At 47.2% G+C, this 16453-nt stretch overlaps 2 protein-coding genes across 9 annotated transcripts in view; both read right to left on the reverse strand.

The window, feature by feature from the left end:
• The window catches only part of LOC141055795 (uncharacterized), an 87807-nt gene extending 76925 nt beyond the window's left edge, over positions 1 to 10882 (reverse strand). For both annotated transcript variants that reach the window (XM_073552508.1, XM_073552507.1), the window contains exon 1: positions 10766 to 10882. In XM_073552508.1, coding sequence (XP_073408609.1) covers positions 10766 to 10856 — 91 coding nt within the window. In that variant the 5' untranslated portion in view covers positions 10857 to 10882. The remainder of the gene's footprint in view (positions 1 to 10765) is intronic.
• Positions 10883 to 12150: 1268 nt separating this feature from the next.
• On the reverse strand, positions 12151 to 15624 carry LOC141055823 (gastrula zinc finger protein XlCGF66.1-like). Of its 7 annotated transcripts, none has more exons than XM_073552536.1 (6): positions 15450 to 15624; positions 13502 to 13598; positions 13187 to 13347; positions 12878 to 13057; positions 12672 to 12795; positions 12151 to 12295 (listed from the first exon to the last, which is right to left on the reverse strand). In XM_073552536.1, exons 3-6 carry the CDS (start codon positions 13262 to 13264, stop codon positions 12291 to 12293), a joined length of 387 nt encoding a protein of 128 aa, XP_073408637.1. In that variant the 5' UTR covers positions 13265 to 13347; positions 13502 to 13598; positions 15450 to 15624; the 3' UTR covers positions 12151 to 12290. The 7 variants fall into 7 exon arrangements, with proteins under 7 accessions (XP_073408637.1, XP_073408640.1, XP_073408639.1 ...); XM_073552539.1 differs by lacking the exon at positions 15450 to 15624 and adding an exon at positions 14298 to 15438 and having other exon boundaries at positions 13187 to 13265; XM_073552538.1 differs by lacking the exon at positions 15450 to 15624 and adding an exon at positions 14298 to 14311.
• Positions 15625 to 16453: the final 829 nt, after the last annotated feature.

The raw sequence follows: 16453 nt of genomic DNA on the forward strand, positions 1-16453 counted from the left end.
GTTGGCTTCGGTTGAATAGGCGATGCAGTAAGTGTGGTGTAATTAAGATCTATTAAAGGAGCCTGTGTCATTATTTCAATGATCCCCTTTCTGACATGAGAAGTACTATACCGTCCATGGGACCCGGGCCCCTATGCCCATGGACGGTATAGTACGTCTAGCGCGATCAGCGGCACTCACAGGGTGAACGCTGCTGATCGTGGCCGGGTGTCAGCTGATTATCACAGCTGACACCCGGCACTATGTGTCAGGGGCAGTCAGGACCGCCCCCGACACGTTGATCGCAGTGTGCCGAGGGTTTAGGGAAGCATTGGCAGGGAGGGGGCTCCTTCCGTGCTTCCCTGAGCCCCCCAGAGCAGCACAGTGTGCAGCGCTGCTCCAGGAGCCTCCTTCCCTGCAGGTCCCCGGATTCAATATGGCGGCGGGGACCTTCGGGGGCCTACAGGGAGCCGGCTTCCTCATGCCTGTAAAGCACCGGCATGAGGAAGCCTCCAGCAGTGCCTGTGTCAGATCGCTGATCTTTTCCCTAATAAATTCATTTTTTGGAAATAAAAAGACACATATTTAGTATCGCCGGGTCCGTAACGACCCACCCTATAAAACTGTCCCTTTAGTTAACCCCTTTAGAGAACCCCTTAAAAAATAAAAATAAAAAACAACGCAAGAAATAACGCTTTATGATCATACTGCCGAACAAAAAGTGCAAAAATGCGCGATAAAAAAGATGGATATAAATAAGCATGGTACCGATGACAACGTCATCTTGTCCCGCAAAAAACGAGCTGCCACACAGTGTCATCAGCGAAAAAATAAAAAAATTATAGCTCGCAGAATAAAGCGATGCAAAAATAATTATTTTTTATATACAATTGTTTTCAGTGCATAAAAGCGCCAAAACATAAAAAAAAACGACATAAAAAAACGACAAATGAGGTATCGCTGTAATCGTACTGACCCGTAGAATAAAACAGCTTTATCAATTTTTCCGCACGCGGAACGGTGTAAACGCACTCCCCCAAAAGAAATTCTTGAAATGCTGGTTTTTGTTCATTCTGCATCCCAAAAATCGGAATAAAAAGCGATCAAAAAATGTCACGTGCCCAAAAATGGTACCAATAAAAATGTCAACTCGTCCCGCAAAAAATAAGACCTCACATGACTCGGTGGGTCAAAATATGGAAAAATTATAGCTATCAAAATGTGGTGATGCAAAAACTATTTTTACAATAAAAAGCGTCTTTTAGAGTGTGACAGCTGCCAAACATAAAAACCCGCTATAAATAGTAAATCAAACCCCCCCCCTTTATCACCCCCTTAGTTAGTGAAAAATAATGAAATTAAAAGAAATGTATTTATTTCCATTTTCCCATTAGGGTTAGGGGTGTGTTGGGGTTAGGGTTCGAGTTAGAATTGGGTGGTTTCCACTGTCTGAGCACATCAGGTGCTCTCCAAACGCAACATGGTGTCTGATCTCAATTCCAGCCAATTCGGCATTGAAAAAGTCAAATTGTGCTCCTTCCCTTCCAAGCTCTGCCATACACCCAAACAGTGTTTTAACCCCACATATGGGGTATCAGCCTACTCAGGACAAATTGCAAAACAACTTTTGGGGTCCAATTTCTCCTGTTACCCTTAGGAAATTAAAAAATTGGGGGCAAAAATATCATTTTTGTGGAAAAAAAATGATTTTTTATTTTCACGCCCGGGCGTTATAAACTTCTGTGAAGCACTTGGGGGCTCAAATTGCTCACCACACATCTAGATAAGTTCCGTGGGGGGTCTAGTTTCCAAAATGGGGTCACTTGTGGGGGGCTTCCACTGTTTAGGTACATCAGGATGTTAGGGCTGGCGGAACGCACCAAATTATAAAATAATAGTAGGTGCGTTCGCAGCCCGGGGTCCACCGTGCAGAGGTGGTACACTGCTGCTAAGTAATGGCGGAAGAATAGAGCGGCGTAAAAAAACAGTCACACGTGGGTTACGTCACCCAATGTGAACAGGTGCGAACTCTGTTAATGCACAGAGTCGCACAACCGCTGAACGTAAATGCCGAAGCCTGTTTAGCTCACAGAGCACAGCCAAAAGAGCGCACAGTGTACGGCCACAGAACTCTACCCCAAGGACACGGGGTTAGAGTCCCTTTAGGCCCACTGAGCGCACGGCGTCGCTGCCGCGAGCGCCGCTATAGACGCTGGCTATGAAGTGGAGCACGTGCACTGAGGTGTGCCGAGTCCCTGGTGAGGACTGATGCCTGACTCAACCTCTGTCTTACCTACACCTAAGCCTGGGTGCTAGCAGGCTAGGCTGCACAACACATGCGTACCAAGGGTAGGGGTTTCTTAATGAGTCATTCACCAGAGACATTCATATGTGCATACATCACTCACTCCACATAGTCTGTAAATACAGTCTATCCTAGCGCATGGCCGAGCGGCCATGCAAACCTTTTATAGCCGCGAGCGTCCGGGACCTTTCTGGCTTCTCGGATGGGCCAATCCGAACACGAGCAGGACCCGAGCACGTGACCTTCGATCTCCAATGGGAGATCACTCCACGGGCATGCTCATTGGCCTGACATGTCCCTGGAGAATCTCGCTGCTGAGCAGCATGAATTGCCATAGATGTGCCAGAGGTGGTAGCAGCAAGCAAACCCACGGAGCTGGTCTGGGCAGAGCGCCTGGACCGACAAGTTTGCTGAACAACCTCCTCTGCGGCTGGAGAGGAATGGGAGACCGCTGGAAGTAAGGCTCGGGATTCTCGCTGTGCAGCGACAGAAATCTGACGCCTAACACAGGGGCTCTCCAAAGGCAACATGACACCTGCAGACCATTCCATCAAAGTCTGCATTCCAAAACGTCACTACTTCCCTTCCAATCCCCGATGTGTCCCCATACAGTAGTTTTCTCCCACATATGGGGTATCAGCATACTCAGGACAAATTGGACAACAACATATGGGGCCTAATTTCTCCTGTTACCCTTGGGAAAATAAAAAAATTGGGGACTAAAAGATCATGTTTGTGGAAAAAATTATTTTTTAATTTTCACGCCCGGGCGTTATAAACTTCTGTGAAACCCTTGGGGGTTCAAAGTGCTCACCACACATCTAGATAAGTTCCTTGGGGGGGTATAGTTTCCAAAATGGTGTCATTTGTGGGGGGTTTCCACTGTTTTGGTACATCAGGGGCTTTCCAAACGCGACATGATGTCCGATCTCAATTCCAGCCAAAAAAGTAAAATGGCGCTGCTTCCCTTCCGAGCTTTGCCATGTGCCCAAATAGTCATTTACACCCACATATTGGGTATCAGCATACTCAGGACAAATTGCACAATAACTTTTAGGGTCCTGTTTCCCTTGGGAAAATAAAAATTGGGGGTTAAAAGATCATTTTTGTGGAAAAAATATGATTTTTTTTTTTTTTTACTTCTCTGAAGCCCTTGTGGGTTCAAAGTTCTCACCACATATCTAGATACGTTCCTTGGGGGGGTCTAGTTTCCAAAATGGGGTCACCTGTGGGGGGGTTCCACTGTTTAGGCACATCAGGGGCTCTCCAAACGTAACATGGCGTCCAATCTGAATTCCAGCCAATTTTGCATTGAAAAAGTCAAACGGCGCTCCTTCCCTTCTGAGCTCTGCCATGGGCTGAAACAGTGGTTCCCCCCCCACATATCAGGTATCAGCGTACTCAGGAGAAATTGCACAATAACTTTTGCAGTCCAATTTCTCCTGTTACCCTTGGTAAAATAAAAAAAAATTGGACCTGAAGTAATTTTTTTGTGAAAAAAAGTTAAATGTTCATTTTTTTTTGGAGCACCTGAAGGGTTAATAAACTTCTTGAATGTGGTTTTGAGCACCTTGAGGGGTGCAGTTTTTAGAATGGTGTCAGGTTTGGGTATTTTCTATCATATAGACCCCTCAAAGTGACTTCAAATGTGATGTGGTCCGTAAAAATAAAATGGTGTTGAAAAAATGAGACATCGCTGGTCAACCTTTAATCCTTATAACTTCCTAACAAAAAAAGATTTTGGTTCCAAAATTGTGCTGATGTAAAGTAAACATATGGGTAATGTTATTTATTAAGGTTTTTGTGTGCCATATCTCTGTGATTTAAGGGCATAAAAATTCAAAGTTGGAAAATTGCAAAATTTTCAAAATTTTCGCCAAATTTCCGTTTTTTTCACAAATAAACGCAAGTTATTTGAACGAAATTTTACCAACAACATGAAGTACAATATGTCACGAGAAAACAACGTCAGAATCACCAGGATCCATGGAAGCGTTTCAGAGTTATTACCTCATAAAGGGACAGTAGTCAGAATTGTAAAAATTGGCCCGGTCATGAACGTGCAAACCACCCCTGGGGGTTAAGGGGTTAAAAGACTTTATTCTGGCTGTGTCTTTATTTACCATGTAACTATAGGATTAGTAATAGATGGGTGTCTTACAGATGCCTCTCCATTACTAAGCAGTGGCACTGATGTCACCTGACAATGCAAATGTGACATCAACCCCACAAATATTATCCAACTTGCCACCGCTACAGGGCAAGTAGGAAGAGTCGGGTAAAGTGCCACAATTGGTGCATCTTTGGATGTGCCAATTGTGGGGCGGCTGCGGGCTGCTATTTTTAGGCTAGTCAGGGCCAAAATCTATGGGACTCACCAGCCTGAGAATACCAAGCCGCAGCTGTCTGCTTCCTCCTTGGCTGGTAAGCAAAATAAGGGGGACCCCATGCTATTTTTTTGGGAGGGAATCCCACTATTTTTGCTAACCATCCAAGGTAAGCAGACTGCTGCGGCCTGGTAAGGTTCATGGATATTGGCTCTGTACCAGCCTGAAAATCCAGTCCCAGTAGTCTGCTTTACTCTGGCTGATTAACGAATATAGGGAGACCCCACACTATTTTTTTTAAAATATTTAAAATTATTATTTATTAAAAGGGAGGGGACCTCTGTCTGTGCTTTCTTTCCTCCACTTCCTGTATCATGTACGTCCTATGTCACAAGATTCACCATTATGTAAATTAGTACACATGCGTAGTAAGCTGCATTCCCGAACTTAATACGCATGTGACTAGGAAGATAATGCGGTGTTAGGCTGGTTTCACAGTTGCGTTTTTTTTCACGGTATTTTAGCGCTAAATAGCGCATGCGTTTTTTTTTCCTATACTTTGCATGGGATGCGCTTATGTGCGCATACACATGCGTTTGTACGCGTTTTTCCGCGCATGCGTTTTTTTGCGGTATGCGCTCGGGCGCACAAAATGCAACCTGTTGCATTTTTTGGGCGTCCGACTTGCCTCAAAAAAACGCATGCGCGCGCAATGCGTTTTTTTACAGCAAGACACCCATTATAAGTCTATGGTGAGCATATGTGCGCATTGGCATGCTTATGTATGCGTTTTTTTGCACATGCGTTTTTTTTTTTACCATTAGTTTAGACAATGGAATTTAGGGGTTTGGGTTAGAGTTAGGGTTAGTTAAGGGGGTTTAGGGTTAGGGTTAGGATCAGGGTATGGTTTGGTTAAGGGTTAGGGTCAGGGTATGGTTTGGTTAAGGGTTAGGGTCAGGGTATGGTTTGGTTAAGGGTTAGGGTCAGGGTTAGGGTTAGGATCAGGGTATGGTTTGGTTAAGGGTTAGGGTCAGGGTTAGGGTTAGGATCAGGGTATGGTTTGGTTAAGGGTCAGGGTTAGGGTCAGGGTATGGTTTGGTTAAGGGTTAGGGTCAGGGTATGGTTTGGTTAAGGGTTAGGGTCAGGGTTAGGGTATGGTTTGGTTAAGGGTCAGGGTTAGGGTCAGGGTTAGGGTTAGTAAAGTCATGGTTTGGGTTAGTGTGAGGGGCCACCTAATGTTGGAAAAAAACGCAAACGCGGTAAAAACGCACTAAAAACGCATACAAACGCATACAAACGCATAAAAACGCTGCGTTTTTTTCATGCATGCTCATAAAAATGCTTGAAAAAAACGCAGCATCTGTATGCGTTTGTATGCGTTTTTTCAATGCGTTTTTTTGCGGGAAAAACGCGCTGCAAAAAAAAGCAAGTGTGAAACTAGCCTTACCGCATCTAATGAAAGTGTATTGGTAAAATACGGAGCGGAGACGGAGCGTCTCCACTACATAAATTGACATGCTGCGGTCTGGAAAGACACGCAGCATGTCTGTCTCTGCAGGTAAGCCGTGGGCATCTGTGAACGCATAGTGGGCATGGGATTTCTTGAAATCCCATCCACTATGCTGTAACATCTGGACACCGCAGATTGGATGCTGCGGATGTATACAGCGTCCAACCCGCAGCGTTTACTGATCGTGGGAACATACCCCAATATATCGGCAAACAGGAAATCACTTTTTTTTTCCTTCCCAGAAGCCAACTTTCAATTAGCTTTATTCCAAGCGACAGAAAAACATGCATGCAATGAAAAAACGCATCAAAAACGCAGGTGACCTGCCAGTGACCTCAGATGCAAATTTGGTGCAGATTTCACCTGCATCAAATCCTGAGCAAATACTTAGCCATTCCTGATCGTGTGCATATACCCTAAGTAGTGGTGCTGGCAAATACCAGTAAATCCTCACATGATGTCTTTTTCAGGCAGATTTTGACCAGAATTCGCCTAATAAAGGCCCTCACAAAGGCTACCCATAAGATGAGCATAATACACAGCAATGTTAAAACGACATAGCTCTGCAAATGTTCCATCTTTTGTCACGTCTTTTAACCACTTCAGTATTTGTAAAAAGCCTTGGACATGATCATCAGGATGCTCCATATCAAATACAAATAGCAAAGAAAGGAAAATAGTCTCCACCTGTGAAGAAGAATAAAAATCTAATTTTTATTAGAACCACTAAAACCATGCAACCAGTGTGGGTAACAGAAAAACAAAAAGGTCCAAGTGTGTGAAACCAACGCGTTTCAGCAAAAAGCCTTAATCACGGTGTACATGCTAACATGTTTAATACTTATTTTACCCACTGTACATCGCCCATTCTGGGGCCCTTCCTGGTGTATGTCCTCCATACTGGGCCCCTTCATTGTAAAATGTCCCCACCCTGAGCTCATCCTAGTATATATGTCCTTCATCTTGGGCCCATCCTCCAATATATGTCCCCGATCCTGGCATATATGTCCCTCATTCTGAGCCCCTTCCTGGTGCATATGCTGAGTGGCACCAGGCTGCAAACCAAAAGATAATGCAATCTTGAGATAGCAAAAAACAGGCCACGACTATGTCATGAGGCATTGGGAGAATCACATCATGAGGCAGCAGTCCAGAACCACACGAAAAAACAGCAGTTCACATAAAGCCCCAAGACAATAGCCCACATAAACTCACGAGGCAGCAGGCTAAACTAAGAGTCATGGCCAAAGGCTAAACTATGCTATTAGGCTAAAAGCTAACCCAAGATAGAAAGTCGAATGCTAACACAAGCAACGATACAAATGGTTGAACTAAGCAAAGCCAAAACACCAAACACTAAATCAAGCCATGAGGCAAAAAGACTAAATCAAGCCAAATTACAATGCCAAAGATAAAACAAAGTCAACTCATGAAACAAAAAATGCTACACAAAGACATATCATGAGGCAGAGTAAGCAGGCTTAACACCAACCAAACGTAAGGCATCAGGTCAAACACCAGGCAGGAGGCGTGAAGTGCTGGGTTCAGTATATCAAGGCTGCTCCAAGTTAACGTTAGTACGCCAGAGCAAAATATACTCCGTGCAGTCCCTACTGACAGGGTCAGACTGAGGCACCGGGACATCGGAGAATTCTCCGGTGGGCCCCGCCGCCAGCTCCAGCTCCTGCCTCCTTTAGTCCCTGCCCTGCGAAGTGTGCACCGAGCGGTGCACACTCTAGTCTCTCGCCGGCAGCAGCGAGTAAGCTATGCAAATGATGTGAACAGTGCAGCCGCGCGGCAGCTCTTTCACAGCACCTGCTGCTACTGCCGGCTTCTAAGCGGTGAGCTGTGCAGAGCATGCCTGTGTGTGCACTGCAGTCTGCAGATGAGAGTGCCGTCCTCCACCTCACCTGCTTCCTGCCCGGCACTTCCTGTCTGAGACAGCCCAGCTGGATGACGTCATCATCCAGCGTGCTGTCTCAGACAGAAAGCTGCCGGCGAGGAAGAGGCTGCCGGGATGTGCTGCTGCGGGGAGGTGCTTTGTGTGCGAGTGTGAGAGAGTGATGTAGTGCTGTGTGTGTGTGAGAGAGAGAGGGGTGGTGGGGAAGGACAATGATATTGGTGGGGGGAGGCAATGATGGAGGTGATGGGCAATGATGGCGGTAGGGGAGGCAATGATGGAGGTGAGGAGTGATGATGGTGGTGGGGGGAGGCAATGATGGAGGTGATGGGCAATGATGGTGGGTGGAGGCAATGATGGAATGATGGAGGTGATGGGCAATGATGGTTTTGAGGGGAGGCAATGATGAAGGTGATGGGCAATGATGGATGTGACAGGCAATGATGGTGGTCAGGGGAGGCAATGATGGTGGTGATAGGCAATGATGGTGGGGGGAGGCAAAGATGGAGGTGATGAAATGGGCGATGGTGGTGGGGGAGGCAATGATAGAGGTGATGAAATGGACAATGAGGGTGGTGGGGGAGGAGGCAATGATTGAGGTGGTGGAATGGGCAGTGGGGAAGAATGATAGGGGTGGTGGGGAGAAGGCAATGATGGAGGTGGTGATGAGGACAATGATGGGGTGGAGAGGGGCTGCATTATACTTTATGAGGGGGCTACATTATATTCTGTGGGGAGACTGTATCATACTATATGAGGCTACAGTATACTCTATGGGGGGCTGCATTATGTTCTGTGGGGGGACTACATTATTCTCTCAGGGGACTACATTATATTCTGGGGGGCTACATCATACTATATGAGGGGGCTACAGTATACTCTGTGGTGGGGCTGCATTATTCTCTCAGGGGACTACATTATATACTGGGGGGGCTACATAATACTATATGAGGGGGGCAGCATTATGCCCTATGAGAGGACTACAGTATACTCTTTGAGGGGGGCTGCATTTTATTATGTGGTGGGGCTGCATTATACTATATGAGGGGGGCTGCATTATACCCTATGAGGGGGCTACAGTATACTCTATGGGGGAGCTGCATTATACCCTATGAGGGAGCTACATTATATTCTATGGTGGGGACTGCGTTATACCTTATGAGGGGGCTGCATTTTATTTTGTGGGTTACTGCATTATATTCTATGAGGGGGCTACCCCTCTATGATTCTACCCCAACCTCTGCTACATAATTAAGACGTGTACTACCTTATATTATACCCTATTAGCGTGTTCTACCACACAATTTGTGGTCTTGTATTTATTTCTATGTAGCTACATAGTGGGCCCCAAGAATGATTTTCTCTGGTGGACCCAAGGTGCTCCAGTTTGACACTGCCTACTGGGGGCAGATTTAGAACAACTCTAAGGGTACCGTTACACCTAGCGATGCACCAGCGATCCCGACCAGCGACATGACGCGGTCAGGATCGCTGGTACATCGCTGGGTGGTTGCTAGTGAGCTGCCACACAGGCAGATATCACCAGCGACATCGCTGGGGACGGGGATCGCTACTTACCTATCACACTAGGCGATCCTGCGTCCTCCCGCCCGGCTCCACGTTCGTCTCTCCACAGGAAGCGCCGCAGGAAGTGGCCGACGAGGAATGGTCCAGGAGCTTCTTGCGCGATCAGCGATAACCAGCGGGGGAGCGGGTCGGAGTTAAGTATCACATGCAGCGATATCGCTAGCAATATCGCTGCAATGTCACAAAATCGGTGACTTTACAGCGATATTGCTAGCGATATTGCAGTGTGTAACGGGGGCTTAAGAACTGCAGTAATCCTGTTAGCGATGCTACCCCAGCCGGTGGCAGCAGTCGCTCTAATGGCAGGCTGGGTGGGAAAACACACTGAACTAGATGCCTGAACTTCACACTATGCTCGTCAGCACAGGACCTGTGTGAAGTCAGAGACACGTGATGCACTGGGCTGCAGCCTAGAGATTGCAATGAGGACCTCCCTGAGGAAGGAGGCAGGAGTCTCTGAAACATGTAGGATAGCTTTTTGGTCCTCATTTTGATTCAATTTTTTACAGGGATGGCCAGCGATGCCGGGCGCTCGGCATCGCTGTGCTGATCGCTGGTGAAGCTGTCTGTGTGACAGCTCACCAGCGATCACATAGGGACTTACTAGCGATCCTGACACCTTGATATCGGTGTCGGGATCACTGGTAAGTCGCGTGTGACTGGGCCTTAAGACAATAGATACCAGTGACTCTAAGCACAGTAGTAATTCATTTATCTATAAGGATCTAATAATTCTCCAGTTCCAAATGGTGAAAAGCCGAAGCAGATGGTGAAGAAGTAAACTTAATTCATATACAAAATTTTATGTCCATATTTCATCTGTATTTTACATACCGTATTTTTCGCTTTATAAGACGCACTTTTGTTCCCCCAAATTTTGGGGAAAGTGGGGGGTGCGTCTTGTAAAGCGAACCTGTGTGCTGCTGTGCTATAGAGTGGGGGGGGCGGCTCTGGCATGGAGTCAGGGGGCTGGGCTGGGCTGGATGGGGCTGCAGAGACAGCGGGAGGTCCTGTGCTCCCGCTCATGGGGGCTCATGTAATATTCATTGCACCCACTGTCCATCACCTCGGTGCTGAAACAGTGCCGAGTTGGTAGACAGGGGAGCGGTGCATATTACATGTGCCTGCACTCACCCCCAGTCACTACAGACACTTACCTACTGATGATCGCTCCTGCTCCCAGCTCCTCCATGGCTTTCCTGTGTCTGCTGTCATCCTCCTCCTGCAGGGTGAGCAGCAGCAGCTCATTCAGGCAGCTCATCGCTTCAGGACTTTGCATGATGTGACCATAGGACCTGCGGTCACATGACTCCCAGTGTGCACTGCAAGTCACATGACCGCAGCTGAGCAGCTCCTATTGGTCACATCATGGAAGGTCCTGTAGCTAAAATGAGCTGCCTGAATGAGCAGCAGCTGTGTGCGCCCTACAGGAGGAGGATGACAGCAGACTCAGCACAGACACAGGTAAGCCACAGGGAGGCTGGGAGCAGGAGCGATCATCAGTAGGTGAGTTAACTGTTTATTATTTTAGCATGTGATTGCCAGCAGGGCGGAAATATAGGGACAGGGGCCATGTGTGACAGCAGGGGGAAATATAGGGATGGGGGGACAATGTGTGCCATCAGGGGGGAATATATGAACAATGGGCCATGTGTGCCAGCAGGGGGGAATAAAGGGATGGGAGGGGGGAATATGTGCCAGGAGGGGGGATTATAGGAAAGGGGGGACAATGTGTGCCAGCAGGGGGGATTATAGGACTGGGGGGGGCAATATGTGCCAGGAGGGGGGATTATAGGACTGGGGGGGGCAATATGTGCCAGGAGGGGGGATTATAGGAAAGGGGGGACAATGTGTGCCAGCAGGGGGGATTATAGGACTGGGGGGGGCAATATGTGCCAGGAGGGGGGATTATAGGAAAGGGGGGACAATGTGTGCCAGCAGGGGGGGATTATAGGACCGGGGGGACAATGTGTGCCAGCAGGGGGGGATTATAGGACTGGGGGGACAATGTGTGCCAGCAGAGGGGAACATAGGGACGGGGGGGGGCTGTGTGAATGCCAGCAGGGAAGAATATAGGGACAGGGGGACAATGTGTGCCAGCAGGGGAAATATAGGGACGGGGGGCCGTGTGCGTACCAGCAGGGAGGCATATAGAGGGGGGCCATGTGAGTGCCAGCAGGGGGGCATATAGTGACTGGGGGGGGGTCATATCCAGGATAGGATGGGGGGCTATGTGCCAGCACAAGGGGGCCATGTGCCAGGATGGGGGTTATATAGATACCAGGATGAGGGACATATATATGATTTGTAAGACGGACACTGGCATTATAAGACATACCTCCATTTAACATAAAAAAAAAATTTTCTCTTTTTCTTCACCAAATTTGGGGGTGCGTCTTATAATTAGGTGCGTCTTATAAAGTGAAAAATACGGTAAATATTTTGTGTTACCACTTATAACAGAATCAAATATTCATCCATATTTAATATCTATTTTGGCTGAAGGAGAGAAAATATACATTAGAAAAGAACTGACATACCGGAAAGCGAATGAGAAAAATCTGTGACCTCTCTGCACTTAGTGGTTACTGCTCACCCGGGTGGTTATCTGAAGGAATCTCCTCTTTACACCACTCATCACCCCTCACATATGTCTCTGTAGTATTAATATGGGTCAGATCTTCACCCTGAAACAAATATTGTAAAAGTCACAGACAGATGGAGAAGTCACATCTATGATCAGCTCTAATCCTGCCATCTCCACCGTTCTCATTACACAAGTATAAAACATATACTGGTGGATAAAACAAGACTGAGCACAAGAACTTCACAGCCGTCTACACATCATAGGGGAGATCTCCTGACACCTTCTCTCCATCTACCTGATGATCGTGAGGAACATTGGGATCTTCTTGTTTACAATCCTGTGGGAGAAGAGGACGGGGACATCTCTCTGGTGTTGTCCTCTTACTGGATACATCAGGAGGAAACACATACAGGGACTGAATTCATTCTTTACATACAGATAACTATAGGCCTTGTGTATTTAGTCCTGTCTATTACCTGGTGATGTGAGGGGCTGGGGAACCTCCATCATGATGTCCTTGAACAGATCTTTGTGTCCTTCTAAATACTCCCACTCCTCCATGGAGAAATAGACGGCGACATCCTGACACCTTATAGGAACCTAACACATACAGTGATACCGTCATCCCCCGATCCCTTCATAGCGTTAATGTATAATGTCCCAGCATTCCTAGCAGTGTCACCTCTCCAGTCAGCAGCTCAATCATCTTGTAGGTGAGTTCTAGGATCTTCTGGTCATTGATGTCTTCATGTATCAGGGGGTGAGGTGGAGGCCCTGTGATTGGGCTCAGGTGTCTTCCCCATCCCTCACACACAGGGTCCTGACAGCGCTCACTAGGGGTCTTCTTCACTACTGTGTAATCCTGGTTATGGAGAGACACATTAATAAATCTCACTACAGACATTTCCAGAGTCCTCACCTCTCCAGTTCTGTCCATCTGTTATTCCCATAGATAAGAATGATGTAATGTGACGTCATCAGAATCTCTCACCTCTCCAGTAAGCCGGAAAAGGATCTCTAGGGTGAGGTGTAATATCCTCTCCGCCATCTTGTAAATGTCCATATCCATCCTTGATGGGCAATATGGAAAATTATCTTTTACTGAAGATCTCCACTGAGAAGATCCAATATTGCAAAGACCTAAATAGGAAGCTAAGGAGCCAGATAAGATGAGATAATGAGGGAGGTAAGATGTCACTTGTGCACATTATACCTGGTTATGTCTAGTTCTGTGTGTCATGTCTCTTGCAAAGCAGAATAAAACATCAACAGCAAGCTGGAGTAAATTGAATGAGCAAGACCTTACCATACTGGACGACCTCAAAGCCATAACTGGATGTTGCTCGGTACACACAAAATTAATTTTTTACAAGTGGATTCTTCTGCATGCAGATGTCCAGAACCTAAGAGAGGGGATGACAAGTGTGGATAACAGAGTCTTTGATCTCCAGAATCTAGTTACACCACTCAGGGCGAGGATTTAGGTTTTAAAATCTGCTTCTGTTTCTCAAAAATTTGATGGAAGATCTTGAAGATGGCCTGCGCAGATCTAACTTCACACTGGGGTCCCAGAAGGTGTGGAGGGCAATGTGTGTTCAGAAGCTCTCCTCAGGAATACTGATGAGGCGGAGCCTTCCTCACCTGTCAGATTCCCTTCTCACTCCACAATCAGGTTGTCCTCCACATGGATTTTTTTTTTTTGCTAACTTGCTAAGCTATCAAGATCCAATTTCCAATATAAATGACCCCCCAAAATGACTTTACATCTGAATAGGTCCCTAAAACAAGTTTTATAAAATTTCCTTCTAAAAAGTTTAAAATTACTGCTAAATGTCAAACCTTTAAAATGCTGACAAAATAAAGGAACATTTTACAGAAGGAAGAAATGTGACTATTAACTGTTTGTGTAGTGTGATGATTTGGGATAATCAAAGTTTGGAAATTGCTCATTTTTCTCACGTCTAATATTTTCATTACTAAATGCAAAGCAGAGCCACCTACATTCACCAATAACATAAAGTACAACGTGTCACAGAAAAACAAATATCTCAGGATCACCGGGATATAGGGAAACGTTCAACCAGGGGCCCTCCAGCACCTACCTCCACCTGCAGAGCTACACTCCACATATATGGCTGCTCTGTGAGCACAGGACCTGGGATGAGGTCACAGGAGGGGAGGAGTCAGGGGTCACATGATCAGGGGCCTCAGTGTATGCAGGACTCTGCTGTGCTGGTTGTCATGGTGCTGGATGAGGGGAAGTTTCTGTGTGGGGTCAGGAGGGGTTTACAGGGGGGATGTAGCAGAGCCGCGTGTGTACGAGGTGTACGGAGCAGAGCTGTGTGTGTACAAGGTGTACGGAGCAAAGCCGTGTGTGTACGAGGTGTACGGAGCGGAGCCGTGTGTGTACGAGGTGTACGGAGCAGAGCCGTGTGTGTACGAGGTGTACGGGGCCGTGTGTGTACGAGGTGTACGGAGCCGTGTGTGTACGAGGTGTACGGAGCGGAGGCGTGTGTGTACGAGGTGTACGGAGCGGAGCCGTGTGTGTACGAGGTGTACGGAGCGGAGCCGTGTGTGTACGAGGTGTACGGAGCGGAGCCGTGTGTGTACGAGGTGTACGGAGCAGAGCCGTGTGTGTACGAGGTGTACGGAGCAGAGCCGTGTGTGTGCGAGGTGTATGGAGCAGAGCCGTGTGTGTACGAGGTGTACAGAGCAGAGCCACGTGTGTACGAGGTGTACGAAGAGGAGCCGTGTGTACGAGATGTACGGAGCAGAGCCTTGTGTGTAGGAGGTGTACAAAGCGGAGTCGCGTGTGTGCAATGTCTACTGAGCAGAGCCACGTGTGTACGAGGTGTACAGAGCGGAGCCGCGTGTGTACGAGGTGAACGGAGCAGAGCCGCGTGCGTACGAGGTGTACGGAGCGGAGCCGCGTGCGTACGAGGTGTACGGAGCAGAGCCGTGTATGTGTACGAGGTGTACAGAGCAGAGCCGTGTGTGTACAAGGTGTGCGGAGCAGAGCTTTGTGTGTACGAGGGATATGTAGCGGAGCCAGGTGTGTATGAGGTGTATTGAGCGGAGCTGTGCATGTACAAGGTGTGCAGAGCCATGCATGTACGAGAGATATGGAAGGAAGCCATGTGTGTAAGAGGGCTATGTAGTGGAGATCTGCATGTATGGATTGGAGCAGAATGTGTACATGGTGTGCAGTGTGTAGCCGCGCGGGTACAAAGTGTGCAAAGCGGAGTTGCCCTCACCCCGTGTTGTCTGAGTAGTATTCTGCCCACATGGAAGGAGTACGATCGTTCAGTGGGATGAGCCCTGTTCCGTGCAGTCTTTCTAAAGACGGCCAGGCCAGCTGACGAGAGCACCAACTGATCCTTGTGTCTCCATCGTTACTTTAAATTCCAGTTGTTATGCCATCCACATGACAGAAACCTAGGATAACATGAAACAGCTGTTGAGGTGCCTCTGCAGTGACCTAAAGATGGTAGCCCTCTTACTTGGTCTCCAGGGTGGATACACAAATTACTGCTGCTTTCTGTGTGAGAGGGATAAACTGCAAGAGAATATCACTACAATAAAAGAGACAACTCTCTGATATTCAATTCAGCCATGGAATAAAAAATGTCCTGCATCCAGCACTTGTTGACTCACATAATTTGATGCCACCATTGCATATCACATTGGGCCTACTGAAGAACTTTGTAAAGACAATGGATAAAATGTGAAAACACCTAAGTATCTCATTGATACATTTCCATGGTTAAGTGAAGCAATATAAAAGAAGGAGTCTTTAGTGAACCTCTGATTCATAAGCTTCAAGATGAGACGTTTCTCTGTTTGTTGCGGGGCAAGGAAAAGGCTGCATGGGCAGCAATCACATTAGTGGTAACATTTTTTGGGAACCTCAAGAGCAGATAACTATGAAGAGTTGGTGAAAAAATCTCTTCAAAACGAATAAGGCCTGGTGCACATGAAACGGAAGTAGCAGTCCATGTTCGCTGATTCCAAAGCACTGCCATCTATTGAACATAGGCGTTCACTGAACCGTGTGGATTCCCCGACTCCAATACATTCTATTGGTGAAATTTCTATTGCAGAAACTAGCTTCTCAGCAAGAGAAATAGACACGCTGCGGTCTGGAGAGACGTGCTTCATGTCAGTCTCCATGAGGGAGCCGCGGGCGTCTGTGGACACATAGTGGGCATGGGATTTCAAGAAATCCCATCCACTATACTGTAACAGCTGGCCATTGAAG

Source organism: Dendrobates tinctorius, unplaced genomic scaffold (assembly GCF_039654945.1).
Source record: "Dendrobates tinctorius isolate UK_male_01 unplaced genomic scaffold, ASM3965494v1 ptg000192l, whole genome shotgun sequence".
In the NCBI taxonomy this organism is placed as follows: domain Eukaryota; kingdom Metazoa; phylum Chordata; class Amphibia; order Anura; family Dendrobatidae; genus Dendrobates; species Dendrobates tinctorius.

What these genes read in the sequence shown, in the direction of transcription:
- LOC141055823 (XM_073552536.1), bottom strand. Translation starts at nt 13,264, where the DNA reads ATGGATATGGACATTTACAAGATGGCGGAGAGGATATTACACCTCACC. An exon ending in TTTTCCGGCTTACTGGAGAG is followed by an intron (nt 13,058 to 13,186) that starts GTGAGAGATTCT and finishes CTCCATAACCAG; the next exon opens with GATTACACAGTAGTGAAGAA. An exon ending in TTGAGCTGCTGACTGGAGAG is followed by an intron (nt 12,796 to 12,877) that starts GTGACACTGCTA and finishes TGTATGTGTTAG; the next exon opens with GTTCCTATAAGGTGTCAGGA.